We start from the raw sequence: 27,630 nt of genomic DNA on the forward strand, positions 1-27,630 counted from the left end.
CTAGCAGAGCTAACAGTCACACTTTTTTAGTTATCACATCTAGTTAACGCGTTATGACTGTGGTTGTTAACTCTGCTGCATCTATACCTCTTATACAAGTCTATGCAAATGCAGCAGAGTTAACACACACAGTTGGGGAGATATGACATCTAGTGAACATGTTATGTCTGTGACTGTTAACTCTGCTATATAAGAGCAATATTATACAGTCATGAGAAAACCAAAGTTCATCCTCTTTGAATCTTATGGTTTTACCTATGAGGGAAAAAAATCTAGGCCTTAGAAGGAATTAGATAAATACAACCTCAGATGAACAACCACAAAAATTAAGCAAAAATGGAAAAGCCATGTATACAAAATTAAGTACACCCCATGAATCAACTTGTAGAACCACCTTTAGCAGCAATAACTTGAACTAATTAGTTGCTGTGTGACTTCATCAGTATCTCACATCATTCTGGAGGAATTTCAGCCCACTCTTCTTTACAACGTTTCTTCAGTTCATTGTTTTTTTTGGGCCTTCCTTTATGAACAGCTCTCTCTTTCTCTCTCTGTCACAGCATTTCAGTTTGGTTGATGTCTGGACTTTGATTAGGCCATTGCCTTGATTTTTTTTTCTTTTTCAGTCTTAAAGGGAATTATTGCAGCACAGGCCTTGAAAAGAGTCAAATCTACTTGAGAATAGTCATGTTTATTCATAATCTCCTGCACTCTCACCCATACTGATGATTGACAGTTCTCTTCTAAAGAAAAAGGGAAAAACTAGGCAGAAGACTGTCAATCATCAGCTGGTGGGCAGGAGAGCAGGAATTTATGGATAACCATGACTCTTCTCTGGTCGCTGTGACTCTTTTCCAGGCCTAGTCTGCATTGATTGTGATGTTGGTTCTCGGCAACCACTTACTTTTAACTTTCAAGTGACAGTCCGCTTAAATCAACTCACCTGTCTCTACTTTATTCTGCTGTTAGTATGGGCAGCATAAAGTTGATGACAGATTCCCTTTAATGATGTAGGTTTGCTGGTATGTTTGGGATCATTGTCTTGTTGCATGACCCACTTTTGGCCAAGCATTAGCTTTTGGATTGATGTTTGACTCTAGAATACTTTGGTACACAGAGAAGTTCATGGTTGACCCAGTGACGACAAGGTGCCCAAGTCCTGTTGCTGCAAAATAAGCCCCAATCATCACCCTCCGCCACTGTGCTTTAAAATTGGCATGAGGTGTTTTTGCTAATAGGCTGTTGGTTTTTTGCAAACTTGTGCTGTGCATTATGGCCAGACATCTCCACTTTGGTCTCTTCTGTCCAAAGAACAATGTTGTCTTGTGGCTTGATCAGATGCAACTTTGCAAACTTCAGCCGTGTTGTCCTATTCTTTTTAGAAAAAAAGGGCTTTCTCTTGACAACTTTTCCAAACACATAGTTGTCCAATCTTTTTCTATTTGCAATGTCATGAACTTGACCATTTAACATGATAATGGAGGCCTGTAGAGTGCTAGATGTAGCTCTTGGGTTTTTGCAGTTTCCAACAATTTGCTTACTAAAGATGTCTTTCCTCCTTGGCATTGTGTGAAAATACACCTGAATGCTCCAGACCAGCAAACTGCCAAAACCTTAGCTTTTATAGAGCTGGTCACTGGTCACACTTGCTGATGATCAATTAATCAAGGATGTTTAATTAGCAGCACCTGGTGCTACTTTCCCTTTTAATTCTATGGAAGTAGTAAGGCCTAGTTCACACTTCAGTGTTTTGGTCGGTGCTTTCCATCAGTGGTCAGTGATTTCCATCAGTGATTTCCAGCCAAAACAAGGTACGGGCCCAAAACACAGAACGAGTGCAGATTTTTCCATTCTACCTTATCAATGAAGGCTCCATTCCTTGTTTTGGTTTAAAAATCACTGATGGAAATCACTTAAATGGGTTATTCCATTAATAATGTGAAAAATTAAGATAAGACATCATATAGTCCATGACTATACCTTTCTAATAAAGCTATAACCATCTCTGTACCTCACATGGGACCAGACATCTCCCCATTAATTTATCTGCTAGATTTAGATCAAGCTGAAATCTGAAGGGGAGTGTATTTTTCCACTGCAGCTATCACAGCTCTGGAGGCAGTTGAAAGGCTAAACTGAGCATGTGCGACCTTCTCAGTGAGCAGGTCAAAAAAATAAGAAATTAAGTGGCATTGTACAGATACATTTTACAGAATTTTTTATTACATGCAATTACAAAAGTATTCAGATCCAGGTGCTGGTTTGAAAACTGTAGAATATTTTTCAAGGGGCAACCCCTTTAAGTGTGGACTAGGCCTAAGGGTGTATTACATTTTTCACACACAGCTTTTGCATTTTGGTCTAGTTTTTCTAGTAACTAGTGGCACAGTATAATTTGTCATGTGTTGTTGTTCATCGTAGGGTTGCATGTACCTAATTTTAAAAATGACTATGGACCAGATCTTTTTTTTATTATGGTTTAATATTTAAAACTATAAAATTCAAAGTAGGTGTACTTTGTTTTTCTCATGACTTAAGAGAAATGGGGAAAAAAAATGTTTCCAATATTTTGTGGATTTTTTATATTTTTAAAAGACAGGATGTAATAGTGGTGCGACATGGCAGGCCTGGGGCCCTTCATAAGGCCTTTGTCTGTCATGCCAAGTACTCATAACCCTGCAATTGCATTTGTGGAATGTCAATTGGAATACAGATGGAGATTCCTCCCTCTGTCTAACCAGTCAGAATCCACTGTTGGGATAGGAGTTATTTCCGATCCCGGTTGTAAGAGTCACGTTCCTGCTGTATAATACAGCTGGTACCAACAAGTGACGGCATGGGCCCTGCTCTTGAGCTATCACTATGGCATACTTTTATGGCAAAGAGCGCTTAACTACCAGTGCCTGCATCACATAGCAGGAAGAGGTTAACAGTGAGTTTTACTGGTGACAGATTCCCTTTAATATACAATATTTGTCCTTATGGCAAACCACTACCTCATGTTCAGTGGGGCTTGTGTGATATATTCAGAATTATATAATGCTCTAGTACAACATTTTTTAGAGTATTTTATTATAGTATACACTATGTTTTTCATCAAATTTGACAGAATCTGCAACAGAAGCTCAGATCAGAGCCTCCAACACTGATATGAACACTGAACGTTGAAATATAATACAAGAAGCCACAGCAGTTTCTTTATTTTCTCCTATTTTCCATTTTGGGGAGCATTAATTAGTAGCAGTTTTACCCACGTTTGTATCTCAATGGTTTAATTATAAAAAAAAAATAATAATTGGTTTTACACTAGCAAGTCTCAATTGTAAAAATTGTAATTCCATTTATATTACAATGTAAAATATCTATTTTAAGTAATTTTTCCCATGTAACACTCCCTCAATAAAAATAACACAAGATAATTTCGAAGTTGGTTTTAAATGCAAGCCTGCTTGTAAATTTATCAATTTAATCCATGTCGGTGATCTCTCCTAGGAACAAATCAAGTTGTTAATCTCATGGTTCCGCTTAACAAGATATATTGATGTTGCAATAAATGGGAAACATTTAACCATTAATTCTTCCATTTTGCTTTAACAGGCAACTGCAAAAAAACGGTGGATCCGGGAAACAGTTAAATAGAAAGGCTGCAGAACATTATTCAAATGTATGTGGTTGTTTTGTGGAGAGCAATAATGAATGCAAAACTGTGGAGACAGTCAGCACTAGATGGTAGAACAATCTACAATAGTATTACTAGAAAATGTTGATATATGATTTAAAAGAGTTTTCCAATCTCAACATTTGTGGCAAATCGCTTGGTTATGTCAGACAGGTGCCCCTGGAACCTGCTCCTATCTCCAAAACGGGCCCCCAAAAGTGAAGAAGAACACACCGCTCATGTGTGGCATCCTCTGAATTCACTGGTATGAGACTTCCAAAAATAGCCAAACAAACATGCTCAGTTATTTTCAGAAATTCCATAGCAGTGAAGGGAGATCATGCAACGCACATGTGTCCACCTCTCCGTTCACTGCTATGGCTCTACTGGAAATAGCAAATTCTAGCACCCTGCTTATTTCACAACTCTCATAGCAGTAAATGTAGGGTGGCCATGCATGGGCCAATGCTCTTCCTCTACTTCGATGGCCTCTTTCTGGAGATAGGAACAGGTTCCTAGAAGTGGGATCCATGCCTAGCTGACATTAGTGGCGTATCATATGAATATTCCACAAAGGTTGAAATGGAAAGCTCATTTAATAGGGGTTTTCCAGGATCCAGATAGTTTTCAAACATCCTGAATTCCTAAATCCTGTAGCCTGTAAAAATAACTGTAAAAAATTGTAACTTAAATTGTAACATACTTATCATTCTTCTTAAATCCTCCATCCTTCTGATCTGATGGCTAGGACACAGTCCATTCAAGGTAACATTATGTCACTATGGACACAATTTTTTAAACCAAAGAAATAGTATGGATCACACACCACATGCTATGCATTGATATTTTGCTTCTCAGCATAATAATCTGTACACGAAGCATGAAGTATAGTTTTAAATCAAAATGCATAAGCCCATTTAGCACATCACTGTGGTCTCTGTAGATTGGGTCCCCACACCAAATTGGCAGAGCACCACATGACGACCACCTCTGCTGCAGTACTACACTCGCAGGCAGTGGGAACCCAACAGTCCAACCCTGCTGTCAAGCTAGGCCCCTCTGACAATCAGCCACAGCTCCACAGCAACAACAGTCACTATGCAGAACTGCACCATGTGAATGGATCTCAAAAGCTCACATCTCCATACTGTATCAGAAACTAAGCTAAGACTAAGTATTAACTCTTATACAATCTGATACCATGAAAAAAAAAACAAGGGGTTAATGCATATTTTAAAATAAAGAAAAAGCATGGATCCCACATCCACATACTATGAATTGATCTTTTGTCTCTCAGCATAATTAAAAAGCTGTACATGAGGCACTTAGTATACTTTTCAATCCAAATGCATAAGCCCACTCCTCACATCTTGGTGGCTTCTATCGACACAATGTTATGATGGCCTAGTGAACTCCATAGAGAAATGGAGACTACTGGTAAAGCACAGATGGTAACTCCTTTAATCTAGTAGTGAACGCCTATATATTGTCAATGCAACCTATTCAGGATGGAAATTTCAATGAGTACGTAATGAGTCTTCCTTTCCTGGACAGCTTAGCTTAAACTCACAAGTATAGGTCTAGATAGATAAATCTAAGATTATATGATATTCTGTATATACAGTTGTTAAGATGAAAATGAAGTTCCAATAAAAAGTCTGATTATATAAAATATATTTTAAAATACAAATTCAGTAAAAGGCAACCAAACAAATCACCCATATATGGAAAATAATTTAAAAGCTAAAATTCACACAAAAAAGTTAAATGTATCATTTAATTAAATCTATCTATGAAAGTATACTGTATTATTACATAGATCAACAAACAAAGTTTGTTGGGAGGATTGAAGCAGCATTGCTGGAAGCGTCAGGGGATGAAATCGGCGAGTATACTTTCTTTTGTTATTTTAGGACAATTGCTGAATTGGTGGAAATGTTTTAATAAGTCAGATAACCTTTTTAAAGCTTGACATTTATTGCTAAAAACATCTGTGGACTTCAAGGTTTATCTCAGAATCACACACTGAGGAAAATGAGAACATGATAACAAAGAAATAGTTATTAGAATAAATATAATACCTGTTCTGGTTTGATGGGTTCACTAGTTGTAAAGATATCAGTGTAATGTTGCCTATCAAATACCCGATCCAACACTTCTAGTTGTTGCTGAGTGAAGAGGTCTCCTCGCATTTGTTTTCGAAGAAAGTCTCTTCCTGGAAGTGAATGGCCATTTGGTATGGGAGATTCCTGAATGCCTACAAAAAAGAATGATAATTTCAGAATAAGGAAACCCAAGAAGTATTCTATCAAAGTTCAGAAATGTCATCTATACCTCTTAAAGGGCTTGTCCCACCATAACAATTTATCACCTATCCACAGAAAAGGTGATCAGTGTTTCATTGGTTGGGGTCCCACCACTGAGATCACAATTACTGGAGTCCTGAGCCCCCCATTTGAATGAAGTGACCACTCCATTCATCATCTATGGAACTGCCCCATCAATCAAACACTTACCACCTATTCTGTGGATGGGTGATAAGTTGTCATGTTGAGATAAGCATTTTAAGCCTTGGGAAAGGCTATCAATATTAGATTGGTTAGAGTCCAAGTCTTTACCCTTTTTCCTAAAGCAGCCAAATGGTCCCTCTGCCATGTAGGATGACACCAATATTATAAATGCCACATGTCAGGTGGGAGACCGTGTTACAGATATGCACTGGGACCACAGAAACAGTTGGTGTTACAGAAGAGGATGTGGATCTGCTATTCCACAGAACTGACTAGGCTCAGGGCTTCTCCTAAGGGCGCTATCCAAAATGCAGCTTCACAGGGAACTAGCTAACTAGACGATATTGTGCAGGCACCTTCCCACAAGGGAAGATGCTTTAAATACCTTAAGGTGGCCAGCCATTGTCTGTGGAGGACTAAGGTGTGTGTGCCTGAGGCAGTTGAATAAAACAGTGCCTCAATACTGTTTGGATGCATTAGGAGGCATCATTACTGTCTGAAGGGCACTAAGGGGCATCATTACTGTCTAAAGGGCACTAAGGGGCATTATTACTATCTGAAGGGCACTAAGGGGCACCTTTACTGTCTAAGGGGCACTAAGGGGCGTCACTATTGTGAGGTGGCACTAACAGAACATTCTTACTGTGTTGGAGCACCAAGGAAGCATCCCTTCTGTGTGGGAGGAACTAAGAGAGCACCATTACTATGTGGTGGGCACAAAGGGGAATACCAGAATTAGAGGCATAACATATCGTTAAAAAGAAAAAAACACAGTGCGCTACGCGCCACTGGTGCTGTCCCTCCTCATATTTTTTTTAGCTCAGACCTTCACTGGATGGCAGACCTAGGTATGTGCCACTTTACAAAAAGTATTTGAGTATCCATGCTGTTTATTGTTCCCCAGGCAATGCACAGAAGGGGAAATTGGAAGGTATATTATTTTAATTTCTACAGCACATGTGTAAGAGAAGCTAAATTTAAATGGACATAAACTATGATATACTATGGAGCTAGAAAGACATAATTCACTTGGACAGGTCTACAGTAATTGCTTCAGCAAAAATGCTGTGTTAATAAAATGCGCAATTAAACTCATTAACACTGAATATACAGATATGGAACTAAAAACAGTTGAAAGCTTCATTATTGTGAAATACATTACATATTTCATATGTGCAAAGTCTTTACTAGAAAAAATAATTGGAATAATTGAAAAATGGATTTGAAAAATCTCTGAAAATGTCTGTTTTTGAAAGAATTCAGACTTTTGATTTCTTTTTAAGATACCATGAATTTCATCAGAAATTATGGACAATACATTGACAATTCATAACTGTCCTAAAAATGCTTATTTGGCAGACAGCAATTCCTACACATTCCTATTTATACACATGCATGTTGTCCCAGATAGGGAGGTGGCTAATTTCTCCTGAGAACAAAATGATTAGATGTTGAAATTCAGTTTGCCAATCCTTCTTTCCAACAATATCATCTGCCTAGGGAGAGTTGGGGGACCCATGCAAATAATATAGTTGGCCTGTCCCAACAAATTCAGGGGTTCAGTCAAATTTCTGTAATATATGCCCTTATGGGGAAATTCATCCCAAAAGAACTCATTATAGTTAAGGATTTGTGATCAGGCCAGTGAGTCCATCAAATGCATTATGCAGGTTGTGCATCCAAAACTAACAATGCAGTGAAACTGCCATTAGTTTGGCACCATGATCAGTTAAGTCTTAAAGTAAATATTCTTTATGTAACAAAGGGATCAGCAAACTCCAACACTCCAACTGTTGTGATACTACAACTCCCAGGAAGCTCTTTTCATTTATATAGCGTTTCTGAGAACAGCCAAGCAAGTGTGCATGCTGTAAGTGCAAGTTGTAGTTCCACAATAACCAGAGTGTCAGAGGTTGCCATTCATGATGTAACATATCTAATATGGACAATTTATATACATGCAATAAGTATTTAGAACAGTTTAGGATATGTATTCTTAGAAGCTATGAATACCTTTGGGTCAATTTTTACGACTGCGTTTTACTCATTTTGGGCTAAAAAATCTTTTTTTTAATTGATCTTTATTTATTAAAAAATTGTCGACGGTTTTTGTTCTAGAGGGTCAAGTTTCTTTTTATCTGCAGAGAATCATGCTTTCAGTTTCACACTAAACCCATCAGGTTGCTGCTCTCACAGCTCATGTGTAGCCCTTATCTACTATTATTGAATTTTTTTTATTAAGAGTAATACATAAAATGCAATCATAACAAAAATAATTGTTCCGGAAGATGGTTATAGCCTTTAATAAAATTTAGCAATAAAAGGGAATTATCTGCACTGTACAGCAATTAGTAAAATTCCAGTTGTTGGGCCTATAGAGCCTATAGCTTCAATAATACGGTCTAAAGTGCCACAGAAAATGTGTAATTAGTGGAATTACCTTTGTAATTAGCGCTTTCCTTGGTATATTATGCACTCTGTGCCTAGTTCTACAGCTATTGAGAGAGATATTACTGTCATAACAAAGCATCTATTTCTACCATCTGCCACCAAAAATGCTGACAATGCATATTGCATCTTAGAAATTTGTAACAAAATTTTTATTTTAATCTTTGTGTAACTTTTGTGATGTAGGCTGGGGCTGCATAGTGGCTGGAAAGTGCATGAAAGTCAAGGTAAAACTACAGTTATCGTGTGACTTTTTACCCATATGAAAAGCATCCTTGAAGAGTTTTAATAAGTTTTGAGACCCTATAGAACATTTCAGTAAACTTCCAAATATTTCCATGTTTAAAGGCCGCCAGTTCAGGTGCATATGTTCAGTTGAATGTAAAATATTTGCCAGAACAAACATGATCTGAATTACTTAAGGGTATGTCTACCTGCACAACCATTTTTTGTATTATCCTACTGCATCTAGAATGAAAAATGAAAGAATTGTGAGGGTTATTTACTAAGCTGAAATATGCTTAAATTAGGTGTATATCAGGCGCAGATGGCACAATCTGCAACTTTGCCCCGCTCACTCCAGGTCTAAAATTGTAGGCGTGGCATGGGGGAAGGGGACGGACCAGGAGGCATAGAAAATGGTCTAAAAATAAGAGGGCTTGAAAGCTGTCTTACATTTTGAACTGGCGCTGGATGCCTCCAGATATGGGTCTTTATTAAGACGGGCGTCTAAAACACCGGTCATAATAAATGTGCCCCTATATCTTCATAAGAACAGTAAAACACCAAACAGTTTTTTAAAAGCCGTCACATTTTCAGAACCATAAAAGTGTATGGTTCTATTCACACAGGCGTTTTCTTAACAGCCCGTGAATAAAACTCTATGTGACAAATATGAACCTGTCAGGAAAAGTGGGTCTTCCGAGAAGTGCTGTAAGTGACTCACTTGAATGGAAACTAAGTGACACAAACCCAACCACTTCCAGTTCCGTTCAAAGCGCCAGGGGCTGCGGCTGTGCCGCACCCTCATGGTAGCATATTGATGACCTATCCTAAAATAAGTCATCAATATCTGGAGTCTGGAAACCCCTTTTAAAGTTTTTCGACATTTTTCTACTTACTGTAGTTTATACAGTGCACCAAAAATTATCACTATCTTGTACACAACAAGAATATGGTCATCACAACTTCTAGAAACAATTTCTTTCTTTTATAGACATTTTTATAGGCATAGATAGTGTTGCATTTCCAAATGGTGAAACAGCAGATCATGATTTTTATTTTATTTTACTTTCTGTGTATTTCAGTGTCTATTCCAAGAAATGACTTTCTGTAGTATTAGGTTTAAATCAGTATTTAACACACTATTAACTCAGTACAACATACATATGAACATTAAATCATCCTAAGGACACATCACATGTTGAAAGACTCTAATACCAATAGTCTCCAAGTATATTACTTTGAGCCCCAGATAATTGCTTTACTTCACAGGAATGTGCCGACTAATTAAGATGGATGCTACCTATGCCGTTTAGAAGCTTAAAAAAAGAAATGAATTATTGCGAAGAGCAAAAAGGGTATTTTGGAATGAGGTCCAATTTAATACGAGTAATTTGCTTTAACTGTGTCCTGAGATGTTGGAAGATCATGTTCCATCAAGGTAATAATTACATAGTGGTTTGTGTGTATATTTCAAGATTTCTTCCAAACAAAAGGACATCTGGCACGTAGGAAGAAATGCTTAAGGTGGTGAAGGTGTGCTTGAGCAAAGTTCCAATTCTCTCTTTTTAGAAATGTAAAGTACAATCTTAATAGTCAAATAAACACAGAAAAGCAGGAATAACTCCTTCATATGGAAAATGGGGTACTCACAAAGGCATCTCTAGTATAATAAATCTCTAGATATACTATAATAATACAGTGTAGTTTTCGTACTTGTAACTAAAGACATCATCTTCTACCATCTTATATGGTATTGGAAAAGATAAAAAAAAACTCTATAAAAGTTTTACAAATTAGCAGGTCCATTAACAGAGGTACAATTGAAGCTCTCATTTCCCAGTGTAAAGTCTTTAACAATACCTTATTGTGATGCACAAAGTAAAGTACTAGTATCTTTTTATTTAAGCACCACTTCCCAAGCACATATACAGGTGAAACTCGCGAGGGGATACATAATATATGCCAACTGTGAGATGTCAACTAAATTATAGGTGAAACTCGAAAAATTAGAATATTGTGCAAAAGTCCATTTATTTCAGGAATGCAAATTAAAAGGAATTGCATTAATGCAGCTTAAAATTAGAATTTTGCGAAAAGGTTCAATATTCTAGGCTCAAAGTGTCACACTCTAGTCAGCTAATTCATCTATACCCCCTGAACAAAGGGTACCTCAAAATTGTGACTTTGGGGTTTTATAAGCGGTAAGCCATAATCATCCAAATTCTAACAAATAAAGGCTTGAAATATCTCGCTTTGCATGTAATGAGTCTCTTTCATATGTCAGTTTCACCTTTTACGTTGCATTACTGAAATAAATGAACTTTGCACGATATTCAAATTTTTCGAGTTTCACCTGTATACACATGATAACACATTAATATGATTGCACAGAAATCATTACATAGGTGGATTCACACATAATTTTTATGTGGTGTTTATACCAACATGCATTTTCTGTACAGTAAAAATGCCAACTCCCCTTTCCAAAAATGAATATCCCCACCCATCCCTTAGTTGAACGCAATGGACTTATGTCTTTTTTAAACCATAAATGTTAGCTGAATGTCTATAGGAATCATTAAATGCAAGGAAATGGCACTAAAAGAAGCCATACAAATGCATGTAATATGCAAAGTAAAAAAAGGTCAATCCAAATTTGTTTGTGTAGGGGGCCTATGGAGTAATTTCACACATGTAAGATTTGTTATGCATGTTCCGTACTGCGTCTGCTGAATAATGGTATAATGCATGTGAATGGGATTTTGAAAATGTCATGCATATAACATGTACCAAAAAAAAATTCATGTGGGAAATTAAGCAAATTGCAAATTTTCACCTTACACTTAAGCTAGCCATACATATTAGATGTGTATCGGTCAAACCACCAACTTCGGCAGGTTTGGCCAAACATCGAATGTGTTTGGTGGCCTCTTGACTTTCCCCCAAAAGCTGGTGTTTGGAGGGATAAGGATGGGACACACTGGATTTAATTGCCTGATCCTTTTGTTAGCATGGAAATAAGCCACAGTTGAAGCTGCCTGCCAGTTGCTTATTCCCCTCTCCACCTCGATCAGCCCTGCACTGAGGCTGTACAGCTCTGTATTCTGCTGTTCAGCCTCTCTGGGGGGTGTATTTCCCCTTTAACTGGGGTTTCTATGTCAGCCCCAGTTACAGCAGAAATCAATGGTGAAAAAAAGTAAAGGTAAATTTTACGCAAAGTGTAAAATAAAAAATGTTAAAAATAAAACAATAAAGTGTTTAAAAAAAAAAGTTTCACATGTAAAAAAATTAATCCCTAATTAAGTAATAAAAAAAAAATTTAAAATAGAAAACAAATAAATAAAATAGACATATTTAGTATTGCCGCATCCGTAACAACCGGCTCTGAAAATATATTACATAATCCACCTCGCCCGATAAATACCATAAAAATAAGTAAAAACTGTAAAAAAAAGCTATTTTTGTCACCTTACATCACAAAAATTGCAACACGAAGCGATCAAAAAGGCGCATCCCCTCCAAAATAGTACAAATCAGTCACCTCATCACGCAAAAAATTAGACACTACCTAAGATAATCGGTCAAAAAATAATTATGAGTCTCAGACATTGGAGACACTAAAATATGTTTTTTTTTCTTCAAAACTACTATTATTGTGTTAAAGTGGAATAAAAAAAAAAGAGACATATTAGGTATTGCTGCATCTCTAAAAACCAGCTCTATAACAATATCACATGACCTAACCCCTCAGATGAACACTATAAAAATAAGAAAAACTGTGTCAAAAATGTTTTGGGGGTCAACTAACATCACATAAAGTGCAACACCAAGTGATCAAAAAGGCATATGTCCCCCAAAATAGTAGCAATCAAACCATCACCTCATCCTGCAAAAAATGAGACCTAAGGGCTCGTTCACACGAACGTTTTTTGCGTTCCGTATACGGGCCGTTTAATGCGTTCCGTATACGGTCCGTATACGGAACCTTTCATTTCAATGTCCGCAAAAAAAACCTGAATGTACTCCATGAACATTTTGAGTTTTGTCCTATTTTGTCCTATTTTGAGTCTTGTCCTATTCTTGTCTGCAAATCACGGTCCGTGGATCCATTCAAGTCATTGGGTCCGCAAAAAAAACTAAACACATATGGAAATGCATCCGTATGTCTTCCGTATCTGTTCAGTTTTTTGCGGAACCATCTATTGAAAATGTTGTGCCCAGCCCAATTTTTTCTATGTAATTACTGTATACTGTATAGGCCATACGGAAAAACGGAATGGAAAAATGGAAACGAAACGGAAATGAAACAAAAAATGCAACAACGGATCCGGAAAAAACGGCCCGCAAAACACTGATAAAGCCATACGGTCGTGTGAAAGAGGCCTAAACGTGCCCTTGTACAGGACGATCGACAGAAAAACTAAAAAAAATTGGCATTCAGAACATGAAGACACAAAAACATTATAATTTTTTTCAAAAATGCTTTATTATGTAAAACTGAAACAAACAAATAAAGAAAGTAGACATATTTAATATCATTGCGTCTGTAACAACCTGCTCTATAAAAAAATAGCACATAATCTACCCTGTCATATAGATGTTGTAAAAAATACAAAATAAAAACAGTGGCAAAACAGCCAAAAAAATTTATATAGAGCAATTAAAAATGATATGTACCCCAAAATACCAATACAACTGGCACCTTATCCCCAAAATGGGGTAACTTTTAGGGAGTTTCTACTGTAAGGGTGCATCAAAATGGCTTCAAATGGGACATGACATCTAAAAACCAGTTCAGGTAAATCTGCCTTCCAAAAACCATACGGTGCTCCTTTTCTTCTGCACCCTGCCGTGTGCCCTTACATCAGCTTATGAGCACATATGGGGTGTTTCTGTAAACCGCAGAATTAGGGTAATAAATATTGAGTTTTGTTTGGCTGTTAACCCTTCGATGTGTTAAAGAAAAAAATTGAATAAAATGGAAAATCTGCCAAAAAAGTGAAATTTAGAAATGTCATCTCCATTTTCCTTTGATTCTTGTGGGACACCTAAAGGGATTAACAAAGTTTGTAAAATCGGTTTTGAGTAACTTGGGGGGTGTAATTTGTACAATGGGGTCATTTATGGGGGTTTTCAACTATGTAAGCCCCACAAAGTGACTTCAGACCTGAACTGGTCCTTAAAAAGTGGGTTTGGGAAATGTTCTTAAAAGTTTTAAGAATTGCTTTTTACAATTCTAAGCCTTTTAACGTCCTAAAATTTTTTAATGACATTTACAAAATGATGCCAATATAAAGTAGACATATGGGGAATGTTAAGTAATAAATATTTTATGAGGTATCACTTTCTGTTGTAAAAGCAGAGGAATTGAAATTTTGAAAATTGAGAATTATTTTACAAATAAAGGTGAAATATATTGACTCAAAGTCGCGAGAAAACAATCTCAGAATGGCTTGGATAAGTAAAAGCGTTCCAAAGTTATTACCACATAACGTGACATATGTCAGATTTGCAAAATTAGACCTGGTCAGGGAGGGGGAAATGGCCCGGATGTGAAGTGGTTAAGGGATAATAAACAGGAATAACAAACACAATTGTGTCATTGTCATGAATAATAAAAATTATAAAGTCAAATGGTTGTCATGGTGATGTTAGTTACAGTATGTCATAGAACAGTACTAAAAAAAAGTGATGTCACAGAATATACAGTATATAATAAATATAGTGATGTGACAGCTAAGGATTAGAATGATGTCAGAGCATGGGTAGAATAATGGTCCATTCACAAATCCCCAAAATGGGTCCGCATCCGTTCCGCAATCCGCACTTCCGTTCCGCCAAAAAATGAACATGTCCTATTCTTGTCCACAATTGCGGACAAGAAAAGGCATTTTCTATGAGAGTGTCGGCGATGTGCGGTCCGCAAAATGCGGAACGCACATTACCGGTGTCCGTGTTTTGCAGATCCGCAATTTGCGGATCTGCAAAACACATACGGACGTGTGAATGGACCCTAAGTACGGCACCATAGTACAAGAAAAATCAGTCACAGTCCAAAGGTAATGAACACAGCAATGTCACAGTTCAGAAGTAAATAATGCATCACATGACTGGAGAAATAAAGTTATAGGTTATTGCACACAGTCATGTCACAGTGCATGGATAATAAGGGGGGGTGAAATAATACAGAAAATAAACACTGGTATTCCCTAGAACCCAAGTCACATAATTATATAAGCTTGTTGGATATTTTTAAGAACATATAGACTGAAATGAAACACCACACAGTCACTGATAAGCACTTTAAGGCCTATTTGCTACTAAAGGGATTGTCCAACGAAAGCAGAATATTTATTGTTTGGCAAATGTAAAATAAATTAACTTTACAAATATACTTTGATTTTCCAAACTGCATTTGGATTTCAGTCCCTATCATCCCATCCCAGAAGTTCTGTGCTGCTGCTGAGCTGTGACAGTCCGATACAGCTGGAAGCTTCCTCTGCCTCCAAGTGTGAGGGTGACATAATGAATGTTGATTGGCTAAGGAGTCAGTTCATTAGCTAAGCCAGCCCCACTTCTACATTACAGACAGAGAAGGGGCCAGGCTTAGCTAATAAAGTTTTCTTGTGTTAATATCCCATTTAAACAATGATTTTGCGTGATGGCATAGAACAGCAGAAGTAATTCTTGAGATTTTGAACACAAAATATGCAAACATTTTAACAAGTATATTCTTTATTACTTTAAGATTTCTACCGAAGCTTTATTTTATATCCCAGCCCTATTTTATATCCCAATATAGATGTTTTTAAGATGCTTTCTAATATTTTACAATGCTCCAAGGTGATGCTGTAGATTGATAAGAAAGAAGCAGACCAACAGTCCAGTGAAACAGTTAAAACCTCTCAAATTCCAATATAAAACTAATGTGTTTGTTGGAATCGCACAAATATTCTCAAAATAAATGACTTTGTTTCTGTGAGATCAGTGCGATTTGTTGCAGATCAAAGAAAGAAGAAACGAGGGAAGAGAAAAAAAAAACACAAGATATATCATCAAGGATCCAAAAATACTTTTCATTTTGAGGTGATATCACAGTATTTCAAAGCCGCTGATAGAGTTTCAGTTCATTCTTTATTATCCATTGAAAGCAGCCGATGCTGGCAGCAGACTGTTCTAGATTGTATTCCCCATAAGATGGTCAACGATATATATATATATATGATCTTCAACCTCTATTGATTGACCAATTTCACAAGCAAAGACTGGTGAAATGAAGCTGAAATGAACACCTTGCTTTAACTCATTGAACCTATCAGGCCTGAGTTAATCTCACTGCCCAGTGTCGCTGATAGAATTCAATTGATCAATCATGTTTTGGTGATAGTACCATTTCACTGCTTTATTGCTTCTTCATTCTTAGGCTTGACCTGTTATAGATATGAGGACCAGCTCTACACCTAAAAGATGTAGATCATTGTCTGTGTGTCAGGAGTGGTTGCCTACCCATGCATGTCTGAACCCTATGTTAAAAAGAGAAATTGAAAACAGCAAACATTTATATTTGAGCACTGCTTTTGATTTTTAGTTTTGTGTTATTTTACTACACAGCAATGCTTGTCACATCATGTGCAATTTTTTTTAAATAATATTCCAATCTACATATTGTGTCTGACACAGCCTGCCTATACATTTCATTTTGTCATCATGATCATTATATACCAATCTTTTTATAGTAGCAATAACAATAAATAAATTTAGGTGAAATGAGGCACTTTAAGGTCTCATACAAATGGCAGTACCATGTACAGGAGGCTGTAAGGCAACACAGAGGCTTCCTGTGGCACCCATACTTCGGTGCTCCCATACTATATCATATTTTATATTATTCTCTGTAATATGGCATTTGAAGGAAATTTTTTATGAAAATTATATGGAAAACAACACTAAAAATATAAATGGAGACACCGCAATCAGTACATTCAAATAAATGCATGAGCACTTAGACCAGGAGTACCTAGCCATTTCTGGTCCTAGGGCCACATTGTCAGATTATACCAATGAAGCGTAAAAAGGTAATTTATTCCATAGCATCAACTCTCCTTCTCACATAGATTTTCAGCTCACATGTGGAGATGGTGTTTTTCCACAAAAAAAAACATCAAAAAGGCAAAGGTACTTAGTAAATGTGAACTGGAGATTTAGTCAAATGTATTAATAAAGCTTAAAAATGGCCTGCCTGTTATGAGTAGGTATACATCTGATTTTCCTACCGTTAGAGATTTCACTGGGATAATTTTAAGTTGCCATGTCACATTTGAAGACCCCCTGATGCACCCCTAGAGTAGAAACTCCCAAAAAACTGACCCCATTTTGGAAACTAGGGGATAAGGTGGCAGTTTTGCTGATACAATTTTAGGGTACATATGATTAATGGTTGCTCTATATTACAAGGCAAGGTAACAAAAAAATTGCCGTTTTGGCCCCGTTTTTGTTTTTTGTTATTTACAGTGTTCATACAAAACAGAACCACAAACACCACACATGTTATACAAAACCATCTTTATTTGTCATATATCAAAGACATACATGTAAATACCAATGCTAGTAAAATCATGTAGGCAGGGGCTGAGAGGTGATGCCTCCCAGTGCCTAGGTCTCCATGTGTACCTCACAAATGAGAATAATAAAGTGCAATTAAATTGTTGTCTCCAATGTGCATGTATAAAGGGGACAGACAATATCATACCCTGCTTATCCATATATAGAGCGTTTAGGTCATATTGTCCCATGAATTATCCCAAAATAGTATATATTATTATAGAGGACTCCTATCAGCTCCTGCACCCGCCCAATCAGCGCACCGTACTGTGCTGGGCGGCAAGTCACGTTACACTGTGCCGTACTATTACGGCGCTGGGTGGGAAGGGGTTAAAAGTTTGGCTCAAATCACTTCAACTATCCCAGTTACTTAAGAAATGTGGGTCACTGTCTTTCCCTTTTAACCAAAAAAAAATGATAAAAGGGGTTAATTTTGATAACCCATCCTCAGGATAGGTCATCAATATCAGATAAGTGAGCTGCAGTACCAAGCACTGCCACTGTATAATGTGGACACCACTGCATTCACCAGAGCTGCGGTGAGTGGCACAGCTTCCCGAAACAGCTGACTTGGACCCCCCCGATGTGTATTGATGATCTGTCTCCTTTAATATATTTTTTAGAAGATTTTATAAGCTACAGTATCATACTTCACATTTAATGAAGGAATCTATCAAGTCTGCACTCTAGAATTCTAGCTTAAAAAAGTCACAAAACAGGGGCTTTTCAATGTTTTTAAATGCACTTGCTCAAAAACTTTGGAGCTTCAACTGAGACTTTTAGAAAAGATGCAAACAATATCCAACATTTGACGCAAGGTAAGCCAACACAGACTTCAAAATGATTAATGACCCCCATGATAAATGCCCCAATATATGTGCATAGATTTGAAGGGAATCTCTCACCAATGACCTCCCTATCCAACTGTTGGTATAGACACATGGTTGAGGTTCACCTGATTAAAGTGATATTTTTTGTTTGTTTGTTGATCTTTTTGAGTTATGATACTTTTTCTAAATATGTAAATTAGGCCTTTGGTGCAATAAGGACATCACCGTTGCTCTTGTTGCGCACAAGCTCCATTCCCTTCTGTGGCCAGTCCCTCCCTGGTTGCTTTGCCACTGCCTGGCCCTATCAATCAAAGCAGCTGGACACAGAAATGAGTGCACAGGACTCCTCCTATCACAGATCTTATGAAATGCTGCTGCTGGAGGAGGTGGTGGAGATCAGTTTTGGTATGGGTCCCTTATTTACATATTTAGGGTACCAGCAGTGTATGTGTTCTATAATGTTTGTAAAAGGCTAAATACACATAAGGGGTTATAGATACATTATAATCATATTCGTCCATGGCTGTTTTTGATGTACTTTTTTTTACGTGGCTCTTCTGGTCCTTTGCCCAGCTTTTGACTGCTGGGCTCCACACTGAAACACCTCCCCGGAGTTGTTGAGAGAAGCTGGCATCCTTTGTAACCATAACAAACCCGATTGTTCTCAGCGGTGCTCCAGCAAATAGAGTCATTAATTACGGTCTCGCTCTCTCTCCAGCCTGCCGTTGGCTGAAATGGCAATCAATGCGAAGCCGCTCATTGCCTTCTTCTCAGGGAGTGGAGACAGATGCCATGAAAACTAACGGCAGCCCAACGAGAACCCTGCTAGTAAGGCAGCAGTAAGCTGTACCTAGTAACAGCCATCATGCTGCTTCTGTGTGTGTGGCTACATTTATTTGGGCTGCATCAGCCATGGGGGAGGGCATCCCATTAAGCAATTATTTTTATCTTATAACGTCAATTTACTTATACTGATTGGCTTCCTGCGGCCAGATATCAATTAAATTGCAAATGCCTGAAGAACCTTATTTTCTCCCTGTCTCTTTGATTCCTACAACCCTTTTTTTTTTTTACTCTGTGTTCTAACGTAATTTCATTTATATCTGGTCTATCTCTGAAAAGAAAATCTTCTGCAATGCCATTTGCCCTGGCTCAGACTGGCCGTGACTGCGTGGTTCCCCCTAGAAGCTGTGCACACCATTGCAGGCAATGTTCACACCACTCCGCTGAGCTTGTAGTAGGAGCCGGTGATATCCGTCATTTGATCTTTAAATAACATCCCATATTGTTGTGCATTCATCTTTAGCTCATTAAGTCACTATCCCGTTAATGTTCCCTCCCTCTTCTTATACTTCATTTTCTAAGGATTAAGTTTATTAACCAGATACACTTACGGCATCCCGAGAGAATGACTTCTAATTTTTTCCTATTTTTTTTCCCCCTGTTTAAATTGATCATCAGTGCACAATGTAATGTGTTCTAAATGATGGAAGTAGTTGTAGGCAATGTAAAACTGATTCATGTATGTGTTTTAGTGAGAGAGGCAATCAAAGCAACATTTCTTAATTATGTGCAGGACGTACATTCATTCCCAGCTCCGACTTTGATGCTCAGGTCGGCAATAAAATACCAAATAAAGACATTACAGTACGGAGAGGACACAGATCTTAGGGGAATACAACATATTGTTTCATCATTTAGAATTGAGATGATTAAGGTTGTTCCTTTGTGATATTCTTAAGACAAAATGGTCAACAAGAGGACAACATGTCCTAGAAAAGACACATTTTTAATTACATTAAACTTTATCTGAATTTACTTTTATAAGGAAGGATAAGCAGCCACTAGACACATACATCACCACTTATCAATAGTATCAGACCAGATGAAATTAAACTGGTCAGATCTATCAAGCAGTCCACATGGACATATATGATCTGTAATACGTGTCTCAGGCTATAGACGACACCAACTACGTGATGGAGAAACATCTTTACAGTAGCTCTAGAGGTACATATGTCTACTTCCTTAAAGGGAATCTGTCACTAGATCAATATGGTGAGAAATCTCTATCATTTTATAATCAAGAAGTATGAGAAATGGCAGTCATGGTATCAGTGGATAAAGGGGTTTTCAAAGACTTACGTATTAACGATCTATCTCCAGGATAGGTCATTAAAGGGGTTGTCCACATTTTGTAGAGGAAAGCTCTTCTCCCTGCCACTGGATTCCAGCCTCATCAGTTCCCCCCGTTGCCACTGATGTGCTCTGATCCCACATGTCAACATCCAGTTTAATGGGGGTCACGTGTGCTGCTGCACCCAATGACTGGCCACACCTGTAATGTTTCCCCTTGCATTATGTCACAGTAGCTCTGGAGCTACAGATGTGTACTTCCTTTCAGGGAATCTGTCACCAGATCAATATGGTGAGAAATCTCTATTATTTTATAATCAAGAAGTATGAGAAATGGCAGTCATGGTATCAGTAGATAAAGGGGTCTTCCAAGACTTAAGTATTAACGATCTATCTCCAGGATAGGTCATTAAAGGGGTTGTCCACATTTTGTAGAGGAAAGCATTCTTACCTTCTCCCTGCCACTGGGTTCCAGCCTTTTCAGTTCCCCCCGTTGCCACTGATGTGCTCTGATCCCACATGTCAACATCCAGTTTAATGGGGGTCACGTGTGCTGCTGCACCCAATGACTGGCCACAACGGTGATGTATCCCCTTGCATTATGTCAACGTGTCACGCAATGCATGAGGGACATGTCACCACTGCATCCAGTCATTGATCCCCGTCAAACCAGATGTTGGCTTGCGAAACTGGAGTGTGCAAAAGGCTCCTGAATGTGAACAACTCCTTTAATATCTGATCGATGGGTGTCTGATTCCTGGCAGCCCAAAAAATAAGCTGTTGGAAGAGGCTTCTTCCTCGGCTTGTGACGTCACATCTATTGGTCACATACAGGGAGGACAGCCCTATTCAAGTGAATGAGATTGAGCTGCAATACTAAGCACATCCACTATACAATATATGGCGCTTAACTGTGAAGAGGCGCTGCAGCCCCTTCAAACAGCTGATCAGTGGGGCTAATAGGAATCAGACCCCCACCAATCATATATTGATGACCTGTCTTGAATAGGTTATCCATATCTAACTCCTGAGAATTTCCTTTGCTATGCCAGGGGTGTTTCAAGTTTCCTGTCACTGCAATAGGAACAATATCAGAAACACTTATTGGCAGATTGCATGAATAATCAATTAAACATTTTTCATGATGACATATATTTTTGACAGGTGTCCAATGTTTAATTGGTTGAAAACCATTTTTGATGCTATACATACATAAATCTGACATCAGCAACTGGTCACAGGGGTAATATTTTTCACAATGCTGACAATCTGATGCCGATGGGAATGGAATGATGGTTCTCCAACATCTCCCATCTGGGAAACAAGCAAATCGCTCTCATTATTTTATTTCCGTTAGTATGCAAATTGATCATGTTTACCTAATGTCACAGACAGTGAAGTCTCTCCAAACATCTCATTGTTGTATTGTACTTTCCCAAGTAAGTTACATTATGCAACAACTGACTGGATTTCCCAGTGGGTCCTCAGTATATACCACCGACACCTAATGAAACTCGTAACTCAGACAGGGAAGGACAGAGAACTACACGTATATTATGAATCTACATAATATATACTGTTACACTTGGGACTTTACAGTAAACCTAATCCTAACTAGCATGAGATCAAGTGTACACTAAATTTCACAGTACTGGTAACATGATAAACATACAGTATGTAATTTCCATTAACTTAACTATTCTGTACTTTTCAGGAAATATTCTGCCCACTCTATGTATTCACCGATTCCCTTGCTTACTGTCTCTGCTCTGGTCCTATAGTGGAGGCCATGCTTGTGCTGATGCTCCTCCTGTTGTGTTTGGCCACGTTCTTGGGAGCACACACCCACCTCTTGGCTGCTTAACAGAAGTGAATAGACAGCATTGGAGCAGGCACACTAGATGGGAGCAACCTAATTCAGCTTTTTACATAGGACATGGAGGCGAGGTGAACATTATAAAAAAAAATATATATTGCTGAGTATGTGAGAGAACAGTGGTGAAGCGGTTTCTGACAGGGAAGCCTCCCTTAGGGCTCATGCACATGACCGTTGTTTTGCGGTCCGTTTTTCACTGATCCATTTTTTTCTCTGATTTAAGTCCTCTTCCATTCCGTTATTCCACAAAACATATCCGTATGGTTTCCGTATGCAATCCGTTTTTTGCAGATTGGAAACGGAAACAGTAACTTATTAATCACCAAACACATGAGCAATATGGGCTGAGCATAGCATTTCTACAGTATGGATCTGCAAAATAAGGATTAAATACGGATGACATACGGATGTGTTCCTTGTGCGTTCTGTATTTTTTGCGGACCCATTGACTTGAATGGAGCCTTGGACTGTGATTTGCGGACAATAATAGGACATGCACTTTTTGCGGAACGGAAATATGGAAACGGAATGCACACGGAGTACCTTCCGTTGTTTTTGCGAACCCATTGAAGTAAATGGTTCTGCATACAGTCCGCAAAAAAATACGGAACGGACACTGAAAGAAAATAGATTTGTGTGCATGAGCCCTTACCATGGTGCTGTTACTGCTATTTAGATTGAATAGAAGCATTAGAGACGTGCAAGTACAAGAACCTCCACTCATGTGGGTGCAGGCTTCAGTTCTGTTCACGTTCTAGAGAAGAACTATGGTGGTGCAGGAATAGAAATAGTTTTTGGTGTACAGAGTATACAATGGAATTTGTTAAACAGGAAAGATGAGGATACTTCTTTAAAGGGGTTATCCGAGGCTGAAAATGGTCCCCCATACGCCCAGCAGCCAATGGCAGGCAGTGACGGGGACGAGCCTCCCTAGTGTCACCCGCGATTCTAGGGAGGCTCGTCCCCGTCACCGCCTGCCATTGGCTGCTCCCCCCGACACCGGATGTTTTCATCTGCGCATAGTGAGAAGCAGCTGCGGCCGTGCGGGGACCAGGAGAGGCGCAGGGAGCCAGGTAAGTAGAATCAGTGTGAGGGGCCCGGGCGTATTGGGGGCCATTTACAGCCTCGGATAACCCCTTTAAAGCCGAAATTTTTCATTTATTATATACCCCAATTAATGATTTTGTCTGGTGAAAGACTTTTTTTAAATAACTTATAGTAAACTTTATACTCATACTATGCTATTTTGTGGGCTTTTTTAAGTATTCTTTAAAACTCTTAACTTGTTTGGTATGTCAGTGAAATTTCAAAGCTTTTGACTGGTGGGAGTGCTGAGACCTCCACCAATTGCTAGAACAAGGAGAAAGTACAGTAGCCCTTGTAGACTTTCTATTGAAGTCCATCTCCAGTCCTTCTTCTGCGGTGAGGAGAGACACCACTTCATCTGGGCAGTGGTCAGTTCGCAGTGTTCACCAGCGAACACATGCGGGCTGCCATCTTTAGTAAGGTAGACTCACCCGTCCGGCCATACACAGGTAAGCCCTTACCTGTGCCGGGAGCCGGTCTGAAATCAAATGCAGTCACCGGGAGCAGGCAGTTCCGAGAACAGCCGCCTGGGGCCTTCATTGGGCTGTTCTCGGAACTGCCTGCTCCCGGTGACTGCATTTGATTTTAGACCTACTCCCGTCACAGGCACAGGTAAGGGCTTACCTGTGCATCGCTGGACGGGTGAGTATACCTTACAAAACATGGCAGCCCGCATGTGTTCGCTGGCGAACACTGCGAACTGACCATCACTGCATCTGGGCACTTCTTTTGCTTGTCTTAAAGGGGTTGTATCACTTTAGAAAATAGCATTTATCATGTAGAGAAAGTTAATACAAGGCCCTTACTAATGAATTGTTATTATCCATAACATAAGCAAAGTAGACAATATGGACAATCACAATACATTCGTAAGTGCCTTGTAATAACTTTTCTACATGATAAATGCAATCTGCTGAAGTGAGACAACCTCTTTTTAAAAAAAAAATTAATAAATTTTTATTTTATATTCACAATATAAAAATTATAACAAAAACATAATGTTTCACATATACAACAGTTATCCGCAAAATTTACGCCACAATTCCTTCATATATACAGGGATAGTATACATAAACATAAAAAATCTATTTGTTCCCCTACCCCTATACCCTCCCCCACCCTCATTATCGCTGCCTCGAGACCTCAGAGCACATCCACGCCCAACAGGGATCTATGACCATGTTGACCAGGTTCTAACCCATCTAGTTTTCTGGGTCATAGTGGAACTGGTAAATTTCTCATATTTCTTCACTTTATCTGCCATTCAGATACCGACAGGGGACCGTCAGAGCCCCAATTCCTAGCAATTCCCACCCTGGCCAGCATCGATGACTTCATTCAGAACATATTTTCCCGTCCCTGCTCATCAAATAAAGAAGCACCTAAGACTGCGGTATATCCATATCATAATTATATAAGGAACACCTCCGTAGCTCAGAGACAACATTAGTCCAAAATTCTTGAATCATAGGACATGACCAGACAAGGTGTATAAAATCTGCTCGATGGGCCTGGCACCTACGGCATCCATCTGAGGCATCCCTATAGAACCGAGAGAGAGAGAGGGGTGTGTAATACAAATGGGGTAGAATTCTAAACTGGATTAGCCTGTGATTCCCAGATATAGAATTTTTCCGAATGTTCCTATAAATCAACTCCCATTTTAGTGTTTTATTATTTCCTATATCTTGAACCCATTTTGTTTCACTTCTAAATGTATTCTTTTTACCCATTTCCAATCTCAGTTTACTATAAATTAGTGAAATAGATATGCTGTTCTGATATGAATCGAAGCACCAATCCATAAAATCCTGTGATTTAATCATGAACACCTCTTTATCTTTAGTACACCTAAAAGCATGTTTAACCTGAGAATACTTAAACTTATCTAAACTTTTTACATCTCTATACCCCATTATACCCTCGAGTGTCCCAATGTCACCATTATATATAATTTGCGCGACCCTAGTTATACCCTTCCTTTACCAAAATTCAATATCATAATCTTATTAAATTCAATAAAGTGCGTATTATGCCTTAGGGGAGTAAATCTAAATATATGCATAATTCCCAGAATAGTTTTAAGTGAGTTCCAAACAAGTTGCATAGAGCGTGCTACAATACACTTTTTCCCCTCTTCTCCCATATAGCCAATTTCCAGAATGCTAAATATATCCTGATGAGGTCCTCCATAATTTCTGATAAGTTGGGGATATCTCTTGAGAGGGGCGGAGAGAAACCACTGTATCTGAGAGGCTAGATAATAGCCCCGCAAATAAGGAAGAGATAAGCCCCCATTCTACTCTGCCAGCCATAAGTAATTTTGTTTAATACGGACTCTTTTCCTGCCCCAAATCAGTTCATTAAACAGTCTCTCAAAAGCTTTAAAATGAGCATCTTCGATCCATATCGGGCAAGACGCCAGTTGGAATAGTATCTGTGGGAGAAGCACCATTTTTATTAAAGAAATCCTATCTGCCTGGCCCAATGTCAGCTTTCGCCACACACAAACTTTGTTTTTAATTTTGTCTATTAATGGGATGATATTCAATTTGCTATAATCCTTCACCAAAGGGCTTATCCGGATCCCGAGATATTCCAATGAGTCTGTTAACATTAGACATCTAACAACCGTCACTTTGACTGGGGGGATCTTATTTAGAGGGAGCAAAGCCGACTTCTGCCAGTTAACTTCATATCCAGAGAAGAGTCCAAATTAATTTATTATTTCCATCACATAAGGCAGTGCTAAATATCCATCCCTTAAATATATAAGTACATCGTCAGCATACAAGCTAATTTTGTCCTGTAAATCCTGGCCTCCAAACCCAGAAATCTGCGTATCTTGTCTAATTCGGCATGCCAGAGGCTCTAAAAAGATAGCAAATAGAAGAGGGGATAAGGGGCAACCCTGTCTGGTGCCCCGTTGTAACTCAAAGGGGTCCGACAAAGAGCCATTCACATTTATACGCGCCCTAGGTGATTCATGCAATAGCTTTACCCACTGGATAAAATTCGGGCCGAAATTCATCCTGTCCATTACTTCCCACAAAAAGTTCCACTCCATCCTATCAAAAGCCTTTGCAGCATCTAATGAAAGGATGGAGCGGTCCTCTCCCAAGTGGATATTCATTAATGTTATACGAATGTTGGCCTGGGCTGAGCACCTTGATATGAAGCCCGTTTGATCCCTATGAATTATCTTAGGTATTACCCTCTTTAATCTATTAGGAAGTACCTTAGCCCCAATTTTATAATCGGTGTTAAGTAAGGAGATGGGTCTATATGAGACAACCTCTTTAATTTAGAATAAAACATAAAGAAATCTATATAATATTCAATGTGATTAGACCAACATGTCCCAAATCATAAAATTCAAGCCTTCCAGGAAGAAGACTATGGTTATGACCTGTATTCAGGTTTGAATTCAACTGAATGGAATTAAATTTTATCTAAGTGATCTAGATTGGAGATTAATATTGACACGGAAATTATTTTTACCACTAGTCTTACTATCTTTCTGACATTCAGTTTCTCATCAGTATGAGTAAGTAATGCTCCCACTAATGCATCACATTATACTATTGTCAGACATATTTGTATTGCTCTATCTCATTAGATGAAGTATACTGCCAATCCAGGAGAGGTAAAGCCCTTATGAACTATATCTGAAGTGGAGAGCATTTATGTTTCATGAAAGATTTGTGTTATCATTGGGGTGAATACATTATATGTAACTAGAATGATCATGAGCTGACAAATATTACAACTCCTTCCTTGGAAGGCGATGTAAAATCTATTACCCTCATACTTCAGCAAATCGTTATCTTTCTAGTTTGATCTTACATAGAGGATAGAGTAAATAATTTATTAATATTAGCAAGGAAATTGTATTTTATACTTGGACTGTATTTTTGCTTTCATAGACATCAATATACACAGAAGTTTTCATTTTAGCAGAGCAGACCAACATGCTCTAGATATCCAGAAGGTAGCTTCAGTCATCAAGTATCACCTAAACCTACAGTTATTTTAGATCAATTGTATTCATTACACCACGCAACAAAAGAAAAACTTTTTATCTGCTACTGAGCAAAAACCATTTGCCCTATACTAAATCGAGTGTGCGGATTACAAATCGGAAGTCAGAATTGTTGTAACACGTCACAAAATTTTGCTATGCATAAGTATGCCTAAATGAATTAAGCACTTGGAAAGCATTGAATAGTTTTGAACAGAACGAGTTTTACTCCAGCAATT

The 27,630-nt window shown here is 38.3% G+C and overlaps 1 protein-coding gene across 5 annotated transcripts in view; it reads right to left on the minus strand.

Moving 5' to 3' along the window:
- PAX5 (paired box 5) overlaps nucleotides 1-27,630 on the minus strand; it is a 269,099-nt gene that overhangs the window by 155,850 nt on the left and 85,619 nt on the right. For all 5 annotated transcript variants that reach the window (XM_044270849.1, XM_044270841.1, XM_044270823.1 and 2 more), the window contains exon 6: nucleotides 5,740-5,915. In XM_044270849.1, coding sequence (XP_044126784.1) covers nucleotides 5,740-5,915 — 176 coding nt within the window. The remainder of the gene's footprint in view (nucleotides 1-5,739; nucleotides 5,916-27,630) is intronic.

The sequence above is a fragment of the Bufo gargarizans genome, chromosome 1 (genome assembly GCF_014858855.1).
Source record: "Bufo gargarizans isolate SCDJY-AF-19 chromosome 1, ASM1485885v1, whole genome shotgun sequence".
NCBI classification, from domain to species: domain Eukaryota; kingdom Metazoa; phylum Chordata; class Amphibia; order Anura; family Bufonidae; genus Bufo; species Bufo gargarizans.